The sequence below is a fragment of the Nematolebias whitei genome, chromosome 16 (assembly GCF_014905685.2).
Source record: "Nematolebias whitei isolate Nwh7 chromosome 16, NemWhi1, whole genome shotgun sequence".
In the NCBI taxonomy this organism is placed as follows: Eukaryota; Metazoa; Chordata; class Actinopteri; order Cyprinodontiformes; family Rivulidae; genus Nematolebias; species Nematolebias whitei.
Genome location: NC_056513.1, coordinates 14,090,705 through 14,109,967, shown reverse-complemented (window position 1 = coordinate 14,109,967; position 19,263 = coordinate 14,090,705). Strand labels below are relative to the sequence as shown.

General features: G+C 39.4%; 1 protein-coding gene across 1 annotated transcript; it reads left to right on the top strand.

Moving 5' to 3' along the window:
* Positions 1–788: 788 nt before the first annotated feature.
* Positions 789–16,548, top strand: bmerb1 (bMERB domain containing 1). Its single transcript, XM_037690279.1, has 6 exons — positions 789–1,071; positions 7,143–7,263; positions 11,102–11,175; positions 13,802–13,916; positions 14,515–14,597; positions 14,704–16,548. The coding sequence occupies exons 1-6, from the start codon at positions 984–986 to the stop codon at positions 14,820–14,822; spliced, it is 600 nt and encodes a 199-aa protein (XP_037546207.1). The 5' UTR covers positions 789–983; the 3' UTR covers positions 14,823–16,548.
* The last annotated feature ends 2,715 nt before the right edge of the window (positions 16,549–19,263 follow it).

Sequence of the window (19,263 nt, the reverse complement as noted above, 5' to 3'; positions counted from 1 at the left end):
GCTTTAGCTACTGCTCTGTTTTTGTCTTCCTGCAGTTTTTTATTTATTTATTTTTAGCTTTTTTTCTTACTTCTTGGTTATTTTTAGCTTTGTACTAGCTTTTTGCTGCTTGTAGAATTTAGCTAATGTTTTGCTGCCTGTAGTTAGCATTTTACTTTAACATTTAGCTCGAGCTGTTACATTTACCTCTTTTGTTACTTTTGTCTACTTTAACTTTTAGTGTCATTTATCTTTTAGCTACTCTTTCAATACTTTTAGGTAGCTTTTTCTACTTTTAGCATTTACATAATCTTTTAGATACTGTTTTTCTAGCTTTTACCTTTAGCCTTTTCATACTTGTAGCTTTTTTTCTCTTTTTATAGCTATTATCTTTTAGCTACTATTTAGTTTTGGCGTTTAGCTATGCATTTATCTATGTTTTCTGACAATTAGCATTTTACAACCAACTTTTACCTTGCCTTTTTTTACATTTACCTTTTAGCTACTTTAGCTTTTAGCTACTTTATACGTGTTTTGCTACTTTTGGCATTTAGCTAATATTTTGCTGCTTTAGGCTAACTTTTCACTACTTTTAGCTCGTTATATCTTTTAGCTTTCTTTTATAAACTAAAATAAGTATAGCTTATTTTAAATATATTTAATTAAATACTTAAAAAAAAAGATTCCTCGTGTTTGGTGTCTCTTTTAATCCAAACTTCTCAGTGACCGTGTTGTTTTACTTTTGTCCGAGCGCCACTGCGCGTCTCCCATCCTCTCCATCTCTGCACGCACTGCGCATGCGCGCTGCATCCCCTCCATCCTCGCGGACCTGCAGACTGCACTGAAGATGCTCAGCAGCGTCGCGGGTCTCTGTTCGCTTCTCTCCGGGTGAAACCGAGTCGAGCAGAACCCAAACACACGAGGAAGGTTCTCTTTTGTTAATTTCCATTTTTTTATTCTAAGATTCACTTTCAGTTTCTGGCGCGCGTGCACACACCTCCCACATGGAACTGAAGAAATCCATCTCGGACACAGAGCGCGCGCTCAGGAGCTACGGCGCCGTGTCGGAGACGGCGTGGACGACGGACAAAGGTGAGAAACACGCAACTGGGGCACGAGGACGGGTTTCCCCGCGCCTGGAGCGCGAGGAGGGTCGGGTTTATGAACCGAGCCAGAACCCGGCGCTGAAACGGTTAAAGTGTGACTCAGAAGCGCTGTGGCTCCGCGCTGCTTTGTGGCTAAAAAGGCCCAATATTTACCCACATGCGCGTGCTATGCGCGTGAAGGAGTTTTAGCCACTTAATATCCTTCAAGCAGAGAACATTTAAAAACTTTAGCTCAAACGTTATACAGCTGTCATCTCTGAGGAGTCCACATCTGGAACTCGTGTTATGAGTTATTTGTTGTTTACAGATTTAACCCTCCTGCTGCCCTTGGGTCAAAATGACCCCCCAGGCTTCCGTTCAGTTGTTTTGACCCAAGGGCAGCAGGAGAGTTAAAGCAAAAATGTTGCAAAGTCAGAGTTTTGTGTTGTTTTAATCTTGTTTTGCTCTTCAAACAATTTTGGTAGGCTGCACAATTATTTAAAAGGTGGACAATAATGTCTAATTTTGTTACTCATTCAAGTGTTTTTGTCTGTTAGCAAAATATCTCATGAACCACTGGAAAAAATGTAATGAAGCTTGGAGGAAATAATCAGTGGGTAAACATCAACAACTGGTTAATGTTTTGAGTCAGCACAGTTCAAGATGGCCACCACAGCTAACTGAGTTTAAATTACACAAAAATGGCTGCCAGTTTATTCATTTCACAGATATTGAGCTAATATTTGGTGTGGTAGTAGCTGGGACTAATTCCCAACACACATTCTGAGCAGAAACCGAATGCACAAAGACTTTGTTTAAAAACTTTGTATTACTGCTGGAGTCGGCTCGGTCTGTCTGTTAGCAAAATATCACATGGACCGCAAGACAGTCTTTTAAGAAACCTTCAGGAAGTAATTATCTAACTGATTATCTGTTGAAGTAAGCTTCTTTCAAGATGGCCGCCGTAGCCAACTGATATTAAAAACCAATAAATGGTTGTAATTCGGTCAGTTTTACAGATGTGCTAAATTCTATTGTGGTAGTAGCTGAGAGTTGTACACCACATGTGCTGAACATGACATCTTGCTGCTATCACATTATTTTTCATAGTTTTGCCAAAATGGCTCAATCTTTCTTAATTTCAGAAGATGTTTGATTAAAACTACGGTGGCCATGTGCATCTCTCGTCTCTTTGTGCCTGAGTTTCTTAAAATCAACAGCTGAAATATTTTAATACTTTTTTTGTCACAGCACAAATTATAAAGCACAAATCTCTGATTTGCTTTTAGGAATCTAACGGGTTTTTCCTGTTGGACAAGTTTTAAATCCTCAGCTGCAACATGCAGAGCTATAAAAGTGCAGAGTTTATCCTGGGAGATGTTTCTGCTGCTCACAAACAACAGATGGAACCAGATAAACAACTCATCTAAAGTCTGAGAAGACGGCAGTGGTTATTTTTAGTCACAAATCCATCCGTCGATGGTTTTCTGTCGCTCGTGCATAAACATGAACACGTATCCATGATTCACCTCCTGTGGGTCGTGTCTGCTCATTTTTTAAACAAAGGCATTGCACTTTCAGTTGTTGCCAAACACGTTTATTTTTATTTATGTTTTTCCTGCAGTGGTTCTCCATTAGCGGTGCAGAATGTGTGTGTGTGTGTGTCATACTGACGCTCGCATCTCCATGCTGTCATTCTGACGGTCCAAGCTGTTTATTTCCAATTAAACTCCCTAAAAAAGGGTTTTTATTTTGGAATAAATGGAGGTAATTTTTGTTGACATTTATAAATGTGAAAACAGTCAACATCTGCAAACATCTGGTATTTGATTTTGTCATCTATCCAACTAAACCAAACACTGTAATGAGGAATATATTTCAGCTCTTCATCAGAGGTCAGTGCCTAAACCATTGGCGTCAGAAGCATTTGTAATGTGGGGGACACACACTGGTGGGGGGTCTGGGGGCCCTCTGCATAAAAAAAATTAATAAAATAGATTCCATTTCCTGCATTCTGGTGTATTTTAGCAAGCTGTTAAACATCTATGTTTACATAAGTAACTTGATTCAGAAGCTATATTAGAGTAGCCTGACCAACAGCCACCCCCGTCCCATCGACAACTGCTGGAACTAACGTAGCGCTAAGCTAGTAGTGCGCCATACAGACGCGCTAGCTAAGATGTTACAGATGTAGTGCTCTGCTTCTTTCACGCATCCTAACCCCACTCCGATCAACAACTGCCGGCACTAATGTAGCGCTAATTTAGCATTATGTTAGCACTATGTTAGCGCACAACACAGAAGGGTCCCCCCCCCCCCCCCATGAGCGTCCTGCCGAGGCGAGTGACCTCGGGGGAAAACTGCATGCAGTGTGGAGCGTTGTTGTAGGTAACCAGGAAAACCCGAAGTGGACTTTGGATCAAATGGAATGGATTTGTTAAAAACAGAGCTGGGTGAACGAATATTTCATGGTAAATGTGTGTGTGTGTGTGTGTGTGTGTGGGGGGGGGTGCAAATGAATATTTGTTAAATGTGTGTGTGGGGGGGCATGTCCTCTTCACATATAATTGTTGCGACGCCTATGGCCTAAACACTGAAACATACTTACTCTGAGGGAAATACAGCACAAAATAAACAGCAATTCAACATCACAGATCTTTGTCTTCTTTCACTCAGCGCGCCTCTCACTACTGCACAACTTGTGGTTTTCCCTCAGCTCCTCCCAGAATGCCGTTCACAGCCTGCAGTTATAGTTTAGATCCAAAACTTTTTAATCTCTTCTTTTATTCTTCTGCAGCTCTCAGTTCAAGAATTTTAAAGATTCACACAGCGGCTGTTTGTTTGAGGCTTACTTTTCAGTCTGCCTCTCATTACCTTGGCAGGAGTGAAATTTAAGGATGCTAGTTAAAACGAGGCCCAGACTGCAGCAGATGATTCCAAAATATAATTTAATTTGTTGGACGTCCTCCTGCCTCGTGAACAGAAATTATTTTATTTTGCTACAGCTAACCCTGGAGCTGGCATGCTGAAAACATTCCAGCTGTTCCTGCAGCTGGAGCGAGCAGATGCTGGAACCTTTCAGCGGTCAGAGCATTGATTAGTGCATTAAGTGGCTCGCTAATATCGTTATTAGAGGCTGCAGCTGTGGTGTGCATTATTGGCAGAAACATTGTGTTGAATCAATGCTCCGAGGGCAATTCTTTCTTTTCTGTAATGAGAACAAACGTCTTTGGAAAATGTTTTTTATTTTAGTTTATTTTACTGGCTTTAAATTGTCATTTTTTTTCTGCCGAGAAGGTTTATTGGAAAGAAAATCCTGTTGGTGTCTTTAAACTTCTAATTTACATCTTTCTTTCACACACGCTCTGAAAATGTCCTCCTCTTGGCCGATGTGCCATGAAAAGAGGCGTCGTGTGAACAAGTGCCAACAGGCTGGTTTAAAGTTTTAAAGAGCTGAGAGTCAGACATTGACGGATCCAGGATTTAAATCAGACGTAGTCGAAGAAGAACAAAGTCTCCCTGTAAGTATGGGGTGCCATTTGTAAAGTTACACTGTCAAAGATTAACAGCAATATTTTAGTTTATTTAACCTTTCATAAGAACAAAAATAGTTTCTTTTTCAAAGTCATATTTTCACCATGTTATTCATACATTTATAAATGTCATAGTTCCCAACTAAATATTTAATTAACAAGCTAAATATTTATTTTCAAAACTAAGCATTTAATTTCCAAACTAAATATTTATTGTCCAAGCTAAATATTTAGTTCCAAACTAAACATTTAATTTCCAAAATAAATAGTCAATTTGCTAACTAAATATTTAACTCTGATCTAAATATTTAACTTGCAAGTTAAGTATTTCGGAGCTTGGACCTAAATATTTAACTTGCAAGTTAAACATTTAGTTAGCAAATCAAATGTTCAGTTTGGAAATTAAATATTTAGCTTGCACAATAAATGTTTAGTTTGGAAATTTAATGTTTAGTTTGGAAAATGAATATTTAGCTTGGAAATTAAATATTTAATTTACACCTAAATATTTAGTTGACTAACTACAGTATTTAACTTGCAAGTTAAATATTTAGTTGGTAAACTAAACATTTAGCATGTAAATTAAACATTTAGTTGGGAACTATGATATTTATAAATGTATGAATAACATGGTGAAAATATGACTTTGAAAAAAAAAGAAGCAATTTTTTCTTATTAAAGGCATTTTTTTTTATTGCTGTTAATTTTTCACTGTAACTTTACAAACGGCACCCCATATATAAGCGCCACAACCACTGCTTCCAACTCAAAGATCCAGCATTTTTTGAAGCGACGCATATCACCTGCTACAGTTTTAAACTGAAATAATCTTAAGATAAGAAATTACAGAAAGAGAGACACTATGGTCAAATCTTGAATATACAGTTATGTGTCATCTGTTAGCGCTCAGAGTACCATATTTTTCAGACTATAAGGCACACCGGATTATAAGACGCATTAAGCGAAACAAAAACGTTTTGACAGATTTTTAAGCGCCGTGTACCACATAAAATCGGTTTGAGGCCAGTAAGAACAACCAGAATTAATACATAAAGTGCACTGGATTATAAGGTGATTTTTGAAAAAATTAAAGGATTTTAACTTAAGTGTGCCTTATAGTCCAAAAAATTTGTTATATGTTGAGGATGACCCAACTACTACCATTTTACATTTTAGCTCAATATCTGTAAAACTGACAGTACTATAGTACTTTTTGTGTAGGTTATTAGTAATGAGTCATGGCCACCATCTTGAATGAAGTTCTTTATAAAAAAAAAAATCACCTGTGAATGTTTATCCAAGTATTGTATTCTGACTGTTTCATTAAAAGCCTATTATTACCCTCCTACTGCTCTTGGGTCAAAATGACCCACAAGGCCTCAGTCTTTGTGGGTCATATGGATCCAAGGGCAGCAGAAGGGGCTAAATCAGTTAGAGCTCAGATTGTGTTGGCATTGACTGTCAGCTACTACCACTTTAGCTCAGGGTTTGCAAATCTGAGGTAGAAAGCCATTTTTCTGTTTTTCCAGGCTGATTAGCTGTGGTAGCCATCTTGATTTGAGTTGACTCTAAAAGGTGCGTCTAGTTGTGACTTTCTGAGAGTTTCATAAAAATCTGTCCTGGGGTTTATGAGATATTTTGCTAACAGACTCACAAGTGAACACGCAGAGGCAAAAACATTATCGTCGGCAGAACTCCTCTTCTTTCTGCCACATTTCCCACTCCCTTTGTGATTTCTAGAATTGCACCGCTCAAGGTGGCTGCATGATGGAGCAGCTCTCTTACTTTCATTCTGAGATTTTGCTTTTGAAAACTTTAATTACTCTTTTTTTCTGCATGTAAATGGCTTTTTTTCAGATAATTACTTCCTCTGGTATCAGATGCTGTGCTGCTGGAAGGATTTTTACTGAAAGCTTTTTTACTTTTGGACATTTGTTATGATGCGTAACCATAACAACAAGGTGGTTTTCTACAACCAGGAGCAGCTGATTAACGTCTCAAAAGCTCAAATTATACCTCAACTACAGCCCCAAATCCCAAATGAATTGAAAAGGAGGTGACGTGGATGCATTCCCGTCCTCCTGGAGGCGGTGCTCGAGATTTTGGAGGTAGTGGGAAGCACGGCTCGTGACAGCGGGAGAACCGAGATCGTAACCTCGGCACCTGCAGTTAAGCCCGCAGTGACAAGGGGCTCAGCAGGCTGCTGGGAGAAATGGCCATCGCTCGGGGAGGAGTTCTGCCCGGCATTCAGGCAGTCCTGATGCCCAAGAGGACAGAGAGGTCTGCTGGGTCTGGATGGACGGATTGGCATCTGCAGCCAGTTTCTTCGGATCCGCTGTGGGGCGGACTGCTACAAGAGATCCTTCCTGCCCACAGCTATCAGCATCTAGAACAACTCTAATGAAACCAGGATGATGAGCTGCAACAAGAATTTATTTCCCTTTGGGATTAATAAAGTATTTTTGAATTGAACTGAATTCATTTTCTTGCTTTATTCACTCTTTTGTCGTCCCCCTCCCCTCCTCCTCCACCCTCTGCCCTTCAGGTCACTCGGACGTGTCCATGGCGGAGAGCACCGTGTCTCCAGAGGAGATCGAGGTGGAGATGGCTCGCATCCAGCGCCTGCGGGAGGTCCTGGTGCGCAGAGAGTCGGAGCTGCGCTTCATGTGAGTCCCTTCAGGGTTGTTGCTGTCACACCGACAGGCTGGGAGTGTCAAACCACTTCATCAATAATCCATCACAACCATTCCTGTAGCCGTCCTCTGCGTGGCTAACGAGCTTCGTGCTGTCGCAGTGAGAGGTTTTGGCACTCTTCTGCACTGCTCAAGCTCTGAAGTGCAGCTCGCGCCGAGCTCGCAGAGGCTGTTTGAACATGTCCATTGATTATTCAGCTGGTTGAAGAATGAGTCACCACAATGAACCGACCCAAAACTCATCAGCAAGAGCTTCAGAGACCAAATCCTCCCGTCTATCACGTTAAAAATGTTGCGTCCACGCAAGTTTTATTTTTTTTTATCTTTAGCCGCTTTTTCACTCATTTGACCTCCTTTCAGGAATTTTGTTTTTTTTAGCCACTTAACCTCTGAATCAAGACATAAAACGCCTCCTAAACTCAAAGGATGAACCAACATTGTGCCGATATATACCATGTTTTTCGGACTATAAGGCGCAATATCAACGAACGGGTCTGTTTTCATACACAAGGCGCATCGGATGATAAGGCAAGCGAAACAAAACAGTCAAACTTTATTCAGTTCATTTACAATAATCACATGGTTTGAGGTCTGCAAGCACAACCAGAATTAATACATAAGGCGCACCGGATTATAAGTCGCACTGTCAATTTTTGAGAAAATTACAGTATTTTGAGTACGCGGAAAATACGGTAAACAACTTAGCAAAGGAAACATTTGATGTGGTTTCATTAGAGGTTTTGTTAATATCACCTTGCCAGAAAACCACAATTTGTTCCCATTTCTCTTGCTGAATTTATGAAACATAGTTAGATTAATCAAAACTCATGTGCAATCATCCAGGTACAAAATCCAACAATGGTCAGTCAGGTCATCTGGACAGTTTATTTTTCGTGGAAAGACGTTTCGCCCTCTATCTAGAGGGCTTCATCAGTCTGAGGAGTCCCAAGTAAACCATTTTCCCCACTAAGCGGTACCCTCCTTTAGTGGACCAACCAGTTTGCTCAGACTGATGAAGCCCTCTGGATAGAGGGCGAAACATCTTTCCACAAAAAAGAAACTGTCCAGATGATCTGACTGACCATTATTGGACAGTTAGATTAAGATGAAACAGTACTTCAGGAGATCTTCAGATGGAAGAGTTTCTCGTTCAGGAGTGATGATGGAGCAGCAGATGGATCGACAAATCAGGGCCTTGTAGTCAGTAATAAGGGTGTTGTTTTGGTCGGTCGCGGTGAATAAACAATTTAATCAAGAGGCAAAGCTCTCAGTTTACTGGTCCATCTATTGTTTCAGTGGTCAGGAGGTTTGGATCATGACTGAAAGAACAAGATAGCAGATATCTGTAGAGCCCCGCCATATGGGGGGCACTCGGAGTCGCTGCTCCTTCACATCAAAGAAGTCAGTTGAGGTGGTTTGGAGATTTGATTAAGATGCCTCCTGTACACATCCCTTTGGAGGTTTTCTGGGCCTGTCCCACAGAAAGAAGACTCTCAGATCTTTCTGGAAGGATCATATTCTCTGGCATCGGAGCAACTTGGGTTCCCAGTGTTGGAGAGAGCGAGGTCTGGGTTTCTCTTCTGGTCCTGCAGTCATCGCACTGGACTGAAAATGAGTGAATGAAAGGAGGCAAAGTCCAAAGGAAAATTTAAAAGACTTGCAGAAAACCTAAAGAAACATTGATCAAAACCGCTCTAGAAGATCCCAGCGAGATCCAGATCCTTGGAGGCCACAAATAAACTGTGGTAAAACGTTTTCACAGAAGTCAATAAACTGATAAGTTAGAATGTAACAGAACGAGCTACTAATGTATTACAATTTTTAAACAGACTTTTTAAAAAAAGCTTGATGCAGAAATATGTTTTAAATAAGTTTCATCTTATAAGTATTATTTAGCTGTTAAACATTGCGCGCTACATGCTGAGTTAATGGCACTTTGAATAAAATAATTGTTTTCCTCCTGTAACTTGAACAGTTCTTCTTTGTCATCGCTCCGCCTGACACGTGCAGCCGGGGCTCAGGTGTTCGATGATGCTCAAACACTTCCAGAGCTCAGCTGATGTATATTCACACGGCGCCCTCCTGCAGCTCTTCGTTAGGCCTGCTTACGTCTCATCTGACAGGAGGCGCTCAACTCCAAACACACACACACACACCGAGCGTCAGAGTGCAGAAGGCATCCAGAGATAGCACTGAGAGAGTGAAACACAAGGCAGCAAGGTGAGAAAAACAGCGGACGAGGGGAGGGATGTGTTATCAGAGCAGTGGCAGTGAGATGAAGAGGGAGGAGGAGGAGGGAGGCTGAGGATGAGTCAGAGGCCTGTGGTTGCTGCTTGGCTGAGAGAAAAGGAGGGATTCAGGGAGGAGGAGAGACGTCAGAGCTGCAGGAGGTGCAGAGACGACTCAGAACAGATCATTTTTGTTGCATCTTTGTGTCGTACTCTGCTGCTTCTGATGAGGATGATGATGATGATGTGTGACAGGCGCCTCAGGCTGTTGACTTTTTAGAAATTATCTGTTAATTAGTGTCTGTCACTCAGATTATTCATTCACTGTCAAATAAAACAAACTGAAATAAACTAACTGTTCTGATAAATATTGAGTCATTTATCCTGAATAAGAACCAACATTTAGGCCTATGATGTTTTTTTTATACGTGTGTATGTGTGTGTGTGTGTGTGTGTGTGTGAACGCTCACTCAGCTTTCAAACCGTTTTCTTGTTTTTGATTTTTCGCATGCGTGCTTTGCACTCCCACTACGTCTGCATACCTTGTGCTATTTTAGTCGTTCATAAATCATAACATTCGGCTCATTCAGGAGACGGGTGCTGTGACGTTTGATTTTCACAACATACAGACTTCTCAGCTTAATTTACAAACATTTTACGAAACAGATTTTCTATTAAATCAGTTTCAGCAGACTGACTTTTTGTCTTATGATGCTTTTAGCTAATGCTTTTTTTAGGTTTGCTGTTTTAACCAATTGGCTAGCCTTTTGTGGAGTTTAGCTTTTAGCCACCTTTCTGATGGTTTTTAGCTAAGTTTTTGCAGTTTATAGCTTTTAGCAATTTTTTGTTACTTTTGCCTTTTAGCTAGCCTTTTGTTACTTTTGGCTCTTTTCTCCTGATATCTTTTTGCAATTTCAAACTAGTCTTTTGCTACTTTTGTCTTTTAGCTAAAATAGCTACGTTTGGATTTTAGCCAGCCTTTAGCTAGCTTTAGCATCTAGCTAGCCTTAAATTTTTAAAGCTAGTTTTTTTTCCCACCTTTTTAGCTCCAAGTCATTTTCTACTTTTACCTTTCGGGTAGCTTTTTGCGATTTTGAACTATAGGCAACTTTTAGCAAAAAAAAAAAAAAAAAGATTAGCTTTTTTTTTTTTTTTAGATTTTAGACAGTCTTTTCTTGCTATCTAACTTTTGATAATTTACATTTAGCCTTTTGTTTTTCATCTTCTGATTGGCTTTTCAATATGTTTAGCAGTTTTTTTGCTTCTTTAACCTTTACCAGGTCTCAGATTGTTCAGTAAATTTCAGCAGTGTTCACAATACATTTTAACAGAAAATGTTTTTTTTTTTTTGTTCATGTTTTTAGCTCAGTCCGTTCTGTGAAAACTAAGACTTCTGTTCTAAAACTTCAGAGAGAAGGAAAATGATCTCTGAAAACCACATTTTTACATTAAAACACCAAAAAGGCGCCACCTTTTATTTAGTGCAGAACAAGTCTGATGTCAGATTCCTGAAGGAGAAGCAGCTGAAAGCATCTGCCACCATTAATTCAGATTTAAAGCTCCATTTCTTTTTTCTTTTCCAGGATGGACGACATTCAGCTCTGCAAGGACATCGTGAGCTTAAAGCAGGAGCTGAGACAAATTGTGGCAGTGCCAGGTGAAATTCACATTTACCCACAAACTGTACTCAGAACAATCAACACAACATTTAGAAGCTCAGAATTAGAGCCTTTCCTGACTTTACGTACATCACTGTGTTTATGGTGGTCTTGTTGCTTGACACCCTGCAGGAAAGATACATTTCTAATCCAGGGTGGAGGCACGCAAGCATCTTTGTATTGCAGCAAGTTTTGTCCAAAAATACATCACTTTTATTGTAACGTCTTCAACATGAAGGTTTCTGTGTTTTAGTTAACCATCTGAGTGTCCAGCAGGGAATAAAATTAGTTTTTGCTTTAAATCAGTTGTGTAAGAAAATTCCTCGAGGTAAAAATGCAGTTTCAGAATGACACAAGCTAAAGTTTTTGTCTTACTTCGGAAAGAAAACACGTGCACAGACATAAAGAAATGGTCAGTGCCACATTTAGTCATCAAATGTCATTACTGAGATTATTCTTGACCTCATAAGCTAATGTTTCCTCCAGACGCAGCATGACGATGATTATGATCAGCTAATATCGACAAATCTGCAATTACAGCTTCTTTCAAGGTGCTCCATTTGAATCCATCCCTTCTTTTCTAATTAATCCAGTGGATTTGCTCGTATTGTGAGGATTATCATCAGGTCAGAAGGCCTCATGTAACCCATCGCTCTCTGACGTAGGAGTCTCCACTCGATCAGTTACTGCCGACAACCTTCGGGCTGCGGCGCAACAACAGATTTACATCCACATGGTTGCCATGACACTCTCCTCCTGAAAAGATGTTTTTAACAGACATCTATGGTTGTCAGGCTGAAGATATATGATTTGTATATTGTATATAATGATTTGTGTTGTATTTTTAGGCAGCAAGGATTTTAAAAGTACAAATATGCTGCAGTTTGATCAAGTCACATTATGGATTATAATTATTACTTTATTTTTCTTTTAAGTATAGAGATCAGACTCATGCATCCCTTTTTTGGTCTTGAGTCTTTTTAGATGTTGGCAGGATGTGAAAGGTGCAACCTGCTGGCAAAATGAAATAAACATTATTTTTTCTAACGGGCATTCATGATGCACTGAATGGGACTGTATTTATAGTAACTGGACTGAACTGAGTGGAGTCGTTAGCCTTTTTTCCCCCAAGTTTAACTTAATACGTTGTGCCGTTTTAATTATTCACATATCCAGCTCATGCAGGAGGCAGGGGTGTTGACGTTGGGGTTTAATAAGTTTTGCACTTTGCTAAATACCAGTATTTAAATTTATTTAAAGACATTTTCCACCCAAGTAGTGCTGAGCATTATGTATAATGCCTGTATTTTTATTAGTTTAATAAATATTTGACTTTTTTTTTATAACTTTCAAACATTTCCCGAAATGCTTCTCAACGTGAAAATAAATGTTAATTAATTGCTTATTATAAAATGTTGGATAAGGCGGGAGTGGTGGTGTAGAGGTTACAGAAGGTGGGCCTGTGATCGAAAGATCGCCGGTTCAACTCCACGGACCGAAAACATCAAAATGAGGGTGGGAAAGGCGAAACACCCACACCTGCCTCCACCCTCGTTTGCTCCACTCTGGGCCCTTGAGCAAGGCCCTTAACCCCCAACATCTGCTCCCCTGGGCACCCCTAGATGGCAGCTCTCTGCTCCACACTGGTAGCTCACTGGTCAGGAAAGGCATCCAGTGTAAAATCAATTGTCAAATCTTTGTGTGAGTTAGCTTGCTGAAGAAGGGAGCAGCCAAAATAATTATATTTTTTAAATTGAATCATATTTGTGCATATTGGTAAATGGACTGTACTTCTATAGCACCTTATCTTATCAAGATACTCAAAGCTCTTTACATCACGATCTGTGCCCTCATTTACCCATTCATACAGCACCTTATTATTAATATACAAAGAATAACCAGAGCTTTATCACATCCATACACCGATGGGACGCACACCGGAGGCAATGAGGAGTTCAGCGTCTTGCCCAGGGACACTTCAGCTTGTGACTGCTGGTGGAATCGAACCCCCAACTCTTCCATTGGAGGACGACTGCTCTAACCACTCAGCCACAGCCACCCAACTGTGTTAAAAAAAAAAATTATCTTGGGAGTAAAATGTATTTAAGCTTACAGTAAAGAATAAAATGTTAGGATAGCCCTAGCTATAACTGTTTATTTGGCGTCACTTTATTTTTTAAATTCTTCATCTAAAACGCTTCAAAATGGTTTGTTCAAATTTGGCAAAACCAGCTGGGAACAAGTTTGTTTTGTTTAGTGTGCCGATTTGAAAACTCAAATTTTATTGGTCTGGAGCAATGTCAGGAATTGCAGCCGTGCACTTAAAAAGAAGAAACGAAAAAACTTCCAAACGATGCCACAGATTATACGAAGGGATCTCCTGGTGAGCAGCAGAGACAAATGGCCAGTTTTAAAGGAAATTGTAAGACAAAGGATTATGTCTGAAGACAAACAGTTAGAAAACTTCCATTAAAAGGTAGATTTAGAAGATTATGCAAGATTTTCGTTATTGTGATTACTAGTTGGACTCTTGCTCATTCTGCCAGAACAAGTCCAGTATGTGTTGGATTAATATATGGCTGCGCTGCTCCCATTTTATCTTTTGCATGTGTGTGTCTCCAACAGAGAAAGAGAAAACCAAGAAGGACAAGCAGCAAGAGGAGGAGCTGATCCTGAAGATCCATAAACTGGTGCAGAAAAGGGACTTCCTGGTCGACGACGCCGAGGTGGAGAGATTAAGGTGCAGCCTTCGCATCGACTGCAGTTAATATCCGGGACTTTTGTGTCCCACAGACGGCTGTCTGCAGGGACCAGCTGAATTTATTCTTTTTAATAAACACTGGATAAAATTGGGAAAAGATTGATGTAGCATAAACAAATCTATATACATTTATAGACAATATCTGCAGATAAAAAGTAACAAAAAGCAGCATATGCAAACACAAAAAGGCCTTGACAGCCAGCTTTAGAGCTTTTGAGCTAAAATTTGTCATGGTGGTAGCTGTGAGTCATGCCCATTACATACTCTAAGCACTTTACACTTAAATGTAATCCTGTCTGTTAGCAAAATATCTCGAACCACTGGACTGATTGTTCTGCCTGTATGTTTTAATATTTGTATTCAACCCTATTCAAGATGCAACATCTTAAAATGCTTCTGCTGACTAAATGACTGGTTTATCTGTGAGAAATGTGAGTGGAAAGCTTTGATAAAATACGCAGCGTACAAACTGGGACTGGACTGTGCTGTTGTGGATCACAGATAGTGGTCTGTTCACACAAGAACAGACATTTATTGAGTTGCCATTCAACTAAAATGGGTTTGTGTTGCACCTCAGGGAACAAGAGGAGGACAAGGAGATGGCAGAGTTCCTCAGGCTGAAGCTGAAGCCTCTGGAACAGAAGCTTAAAGCGCCACATCGTGAGTGGGAGGATAAGATTTACTGAAATGCTCATTAAAAATAATAAAAATTACCCCCTTTCATCACTTCCTGTCTATTTTTTCCTCTTAAAAAAAAATAAAACAGATCCTCCAAAGCCCAAGAGACAGATCCAGGAGCCGCCTCCGAACAAACCCTCCATCGCCAAGTCAGGAGCGGCCATCATTAAAGACTGCTGCGGAGCCACCCAGTGTGCTGTAATGTAACCGAAACTGACCCTTCCCGTGTCACAACGCTCACGTCACAACCACTTCCTGTTACTCAGAGAACCACAGATATCTGTGTTTGCCCTTGAACCTGTTCAGAAATCAGATTTATTCTTCACCTGCAGGCGTTCTGGGAGCTGATCCCTAATCAGTATTTGAGGGGAGTGTTACAGTGAGGAGCATATTTACCAGGACTGGACACGGATCAAACAGAACAAAGACCTCGAACAGAAGTGTAAATAAAATCTGATAACTAGATGTTGATTTACTTATTCCATAAAACTGCATTCATTTAAAGAGATAGTTTAGGTTTATTTTTTTAAACCACCCCTTTGGTGGCAATAAAGCTCATAAGTGTAGTCAGTATCTTACCTGCAGAAGACAGCACTCAGAAGAAAAATAGTTTGAAAAATAGGGAGAAATTGTGGCGTAACAAAAGCAAACTAGTTCACCTTATATTTAGCATAAAATATATGTTTAAATGAAGTATGCAAAAACTAGTTGACAAACAGCAATTGCAATAAAAAATATATATATTTTTGACAGCAAAACACCCATTTCAAAAATGGGCGTTGTGGTTTGAAAACTGATGAGTTTTGGGAGGATCTTTAGCAAAGTTGAGAAAGTTCTTAAGGTTTTCATTGTTTATGTGGATGTTCTCACCACCTGGTGGCACTCATGGTGAGCTTTTAAATTTTGTTGGAATAGGAAGATCAAGAAATAAAAAAAATAAAACCTCAAAACAAATATCTAAAATATGCGTCATGGCTTAACCAAAATTAACAAACAGCTATTTAGTGCAAAAGTGACATCTAAAAATCCTTCTTCCTTGAAACAAACAAACAAAAAAGTTTGATTTTGTTTTTTTTAAATTGTGAAAAATTTTCTCTTAAAATCTCTGCTCAGATTTATTCCTGAAAATATGTCCCACTTTCGCTAAATGGAAATCTGTTCCCCATCTGCTGCAGGTATGACACTGACTACAAGTACTCAACACAATCCCAGTAATAAACAACTATTTTAAGATGATGCATCTGATTATACAAAACAGGCTTAAAAGCACACAGTCCATAAAGTGAATCGGAGTAAAGTTGGAAAGAAAATTTGTCAGGTTTGATGAAAGGCATTATTTTTTCTTTAAAAGTGTTCTAACGCAAAACTGTGACTTTGTGGAGCTTGCAAACTATTTTAAATTAAATTATTTTCCCCCTAGTTGGAGAAACTAATCTCTAGAAAAGTTCAGCTTTAACTTTTTAGTAAAAACGGCTTAATATTGATGTGTATGTTTTTAGTCAGATCAGCTAAATCCAGAAGTCCAAACTGGAGATTTGACTCTTCCTACATTTAGAAATAATAATAATAATAACAATAATAATGATAATAATAATAATAATCTGTGCAGCAGTAAAATGTGACCTAAAGTTTTCAGATAACACCCACATACAGTGTCATGAGATACTTTTAAAGGTATAATGCTTTAAGTAACTTGTATCAGTTTAAGAAATCATTTGTCATCATACTTCATCATTATGAAACATCCTCTGAAAGAATAAACTACCAGGAGACATTGAAGTAAATTTTTGTTTATCAGGCAGTGTAACAAGACATGACAGGTTATCGGTGAACTACATACATAGAAACAAAGATGCCATGGAAACTGGGTTGAGGCCTTGACCCAGTACATCCTCTCTGATTGAGTGTATGAGTGACAAGTAAATGCTATCATGACACAAGGGATAAACAGTGTAAAAGCTTTGTGGAAATCTGTGCGTGTGTGCATGTATGGGGGGGGGGGGGGGGGGGCAGGGATGCTTTTTTTTTGGAATCTGATGCTTTTTGGCCATTTACATTTTCTGCACCTCTTCAATAAACTCTTTGATTTTTTCTGTCATTAAGAGATTCAGTGTCATCTGAGTTTTAATAGAAGCTCACGACTGCATGTTGTTTTGGCTACAATGTTTGGCGCCCAACGCGGGGCCAGCGATAATAAACGGACCATACGACATCATTGTTTTAGTGGGTATTAATATGGTAAACAACTTGCATCCTCTGATTTTAAGAGTTTTTATGCCAAACACAAGGACAACAATACAACTTTTGTACAGGCCTCCAATTGATGGTGTATGCTTGAGTATTTAGGACATTTAGTGACTTGCATCAAGCACAGTGTTGTTCTTTGTCACTTCTGAAAACTTGACGTTCTGTAGTTATAGTGAATCGATGAAGGTCCCACTGATGAAGATTTAAGTATGCAGAAAAAAGTGAAAACTACTTGTACATACATGTTTAAATAAAGCACATCTTTCAAGAACAGTTTTTCCTTTTTTCCCCCCTCCTCATGTAAATATTCACACATACAAAAAAAGATGCTTTGAAATTTATTATTGGCTTCAATGATTCTTACAACCACTTCTGGTGCAGGAAGGCAGTAAAACTGCAACTGAGGGAACAGGTGAGTGTGAAGACAAGTTGTTGAGCAGGTAAACAAAAATTCACGACTTTAAAAGGAAACATTGTCTAAACCAAGTTCCTTAAAAACTGAAAGACAGACAAATTCTTTGTTACATTCCATGAACTAAAAAACTATGCAGAAGTGCATATTGCAACAGATACAGAAGCTTCTCACTGATCTAACCAACATGAGAACCCAGAAAACAGAGTTAGTTGTCAATGTAGCTCTGAGAACCAAAGTTGAGTTGAAAAAAAAAAAAAGTCTTCATCTGGCCAAATTTAAATAAAGGCACTTAATGGTAGAAATGTGTAATTTCTTGTTATCCAAATGTAAACATAGTTAAGAGAAATGACTCCAATTTTAGAAACCTGATTTGCATTTGGGTGGGATGGCAGGTGGAACCTTTTCACACCAAATCCAGTCTGACTAACTTTTGTTGGCACACTTCAAAACAGACCACATCTTCAAGAAAATGCAACTGAACCAATTAAATGGGCTGTTACCCATTCTCTAAATGCTTTTTCTAAACAAACATCAACCTTCGACTTCAGCAACACCAGGGTTGTGCCCATTGTTACAAGCAGCAGATATTTGGTGGCGTTTACACAAAACTTCAAAACTAAACACACATCTGTAAGTTAAACAAATAACACTACACCATGTGAGAGGGTACGGAGGGAAGATGGTCCTTTGTTTCAGCACCGTGGCAAATACAAGCCATTGTAAAAGCCCGGCAGGTTCCAGAGACCCGTAGAGGGCACCCTGTGTGTACATCAGTCCATTCAAGAGGTTTCCCAGAGCCTCCTGGCTGGTCCTCAAATCCGTCACCTCTTGTCCCACCTCTCTTCTACAACTCACAGCCATTAAAAACCAAAAAACTCAGGAGTGCATGCTGCCCTCCACAAACCCTTCAATGTCAAAGCCACCAATACCAGCGCCAACCAGCAGCAAAAGGTTAACTCAAACCTTGAGCTCTTATACGGCAGCTGCAAGAATGACGCCAGCTCAGATTCATGCATCGTGGCAGAAATATAGACTGATCTTAAACTTCCTATCATCTGTTCCTGTCTGCTCCTCCCAGGAATACACCTTGCATAAACTCCGTTATGCACACCTTGCCCATTTCACACCACCTACTTCAGTGTAAACCACACACAAAATACAGCTAAAACACACACGCACGGGCTGCTGATTAAAGACAAACGATATAAGAATGTCAGTTTCTGCTGCTTAAGGACACTTGGCAGGAGTGTTGAGTGCTACCTTATTTTTCCTTTCATGCCTTCATTAGAAGAAACCAAGTCCAAGTCTTTGCTATTAAGTTCATATGAGAATTTAAAAAAAGGAGCGGTCATTGATGCAGGAAAACCTTTAGATCTAAACACTGTTCAGGTTGATAACCACGGTTTACTAAAGACAACAACGAACAGTTAATGGTTTCTACTCGTATAGCAACAAATTTAGGCCAAACTCTCCCTGAATCCTCTGTATGATACAGAAAGAACTAAAAACATTCTTTTTTTTTTACATCAGAGACGACACAGACCTCCTGCTACTTTAAAAATCTGACAAAATTAAACAGGCAGCAGATTATCAGCCGGATTGCTCATCGCATTTGTAATTAATTACCAAGATAAAGCTCTTAAACGTTTAATTGTGCTTTAAATGAAAGCTTCTGTCTTTGGGGAGAAGGTTTCGTTTCATGGTTCACTGACAAATCTCACCAAAGAGTGTTATTTTATGTCAGTTTTACAAACTGAAACTTCTCTGTACAGTGACAACTAACTCGGTCTCATTATTTAGTTCTTTGAAACGACGACGGCTCTAAACGGAGGATGTATATTCTTATAAATCACCTGCTATTGGTATTGGAGAAAAGATGACGGAGGAAAAAAATTGTTAAACACTACAGAAAATCCACAAGTAGATCACAGCTTGTTGAGCATAATATATATATATATATATATACTCCTCCTTGTTGAGGAGTAT